Raw genomic sequence first — 1,048 nt, 5'->3', positions numbered from 1 at the left:
ACAGGTCTGTCACTGTATAACACTGGGGTACAGTACCGGTGGGGACAGGTCTGTCACTGTATAATGCTGGGGTACATACTGGTGGGTGAAGAGTGAGCCAGATGATTGAAGGTAACTAAGGAGATGAGGAAAACTTGTGGATATAGATGAGGAGGAATCTCTTCACTCAGGCGTGCTGAAGGTTTGTAATTGCCTTCCCTAAAAGACTGTAGAATCCCCATCGTTGAATGCATTTGAGATCAACGGCAGTAGCTTTTCTTTTAGGGCCTGTCATGAATGGGTAGTGGTTGAACAGTAATGTGGGAAATGTGTCATACTGAGCAAGAGAACAGGTTTGATGGGCTGAAGGGCCTTCGGTTCTTTTTGTTGTTGTATTTCTACGCCACCCCCCATCCCAGATTCCTCCCTTACCCATTGACTTCTGACGCATCATCCCTTGCTGTGCTGCCAGGTAGGGTCGGTCAAAACTGACTGATGGTCCAAGTGCTGTCATCCCTGGTTGGTCATATAGCGGCTGGAGAGAAGAACAAACACATCGCTTACAAACCTGTTTCTGTGCTTCTTTTGGCCAAGCCTCTTTTCCAATCGTCCTCCCCCATCCCATCCTTCACCGGGCCAAATGACAACCCCGGCTCTTCCTGCCCCTGTTCTGTCCACCCCCCTGCTGGGTTTGCCCCCACCATCTCTCATCTGCCCCCACACCCTGTCAACAGGGTGGGATTGCCTGGTTGAGGTCTAGACCCTGGGGACTCAGTCACAGGATGCGGGGTAGACCATTAAGGACCGAGATGGAGAAAGATTTCTTCACTCTACAGGGAGCGAACCAGTACTGAGGGCGAGTGCCAGGGATTCTTTACCACAGAACGCAGTGGTGGACAAGTCACTGGATTTATTCGAGAGAGAGACAGATAAAACTTTAGATTTTAAAGGCATCAGTTGGTCTGGGAAAAAAGCAGGAATGTGACATTGAGATAAAGGATCAGCTTATAGAAGTTGCTGGAAAAGCTCAGCAGGTCTGGCAGCATCTGTGAAGAAAAAGATCAGAGTT

At 49.1% G+C, this 1,048-nt stretch overlaps 1 protein-coding gene across 1 annotated transcript in view; it reads right to left on the bottom strand.

Moving 5' to 3' along the window:
- LOC109939009 (SH3 and multiple ankyrin repeat domains protein 1-like) overlaps nt 1-514 on the bottom strand; it is a gene marked incomplete at both ends in the record, with an annotated part of 3,316 nt that extends 2,802 nt beyond the window's left edge. The window contains 1 exon segment of the mRNA XM_048594735.1: nt 412-514. Within this exon segment, the coding sequence (XP_048450692.1) occupies nt 412-514 (103 nt within the window).
- Nucleotides 515-1,048: the final 534 nt, after the last annotated feature.

This window comes from Rhincodon typus, unplaced genomic scaffold, assembly GCF_021869965.1.
Source record: "Rhincodon typus isolate 14 unplaced genomic scaffold, sRhiTyp1.1 hic_rhity00013949, whole genome shotgun sequence".
Classification (NCBI taxonomy): domain Eukaryota; kingdom Metazoa; phylum Chordata; class Chondrichthyes; order Orectolobiformes; family Rhincodontidae; genus Rhincodon; species Rhincodon typus.
The sequence above is the reverse complement of the archived record's forward strand: the minus strand, read 5'-3'. Positions and strand labels throughout refer to the sequence as shown.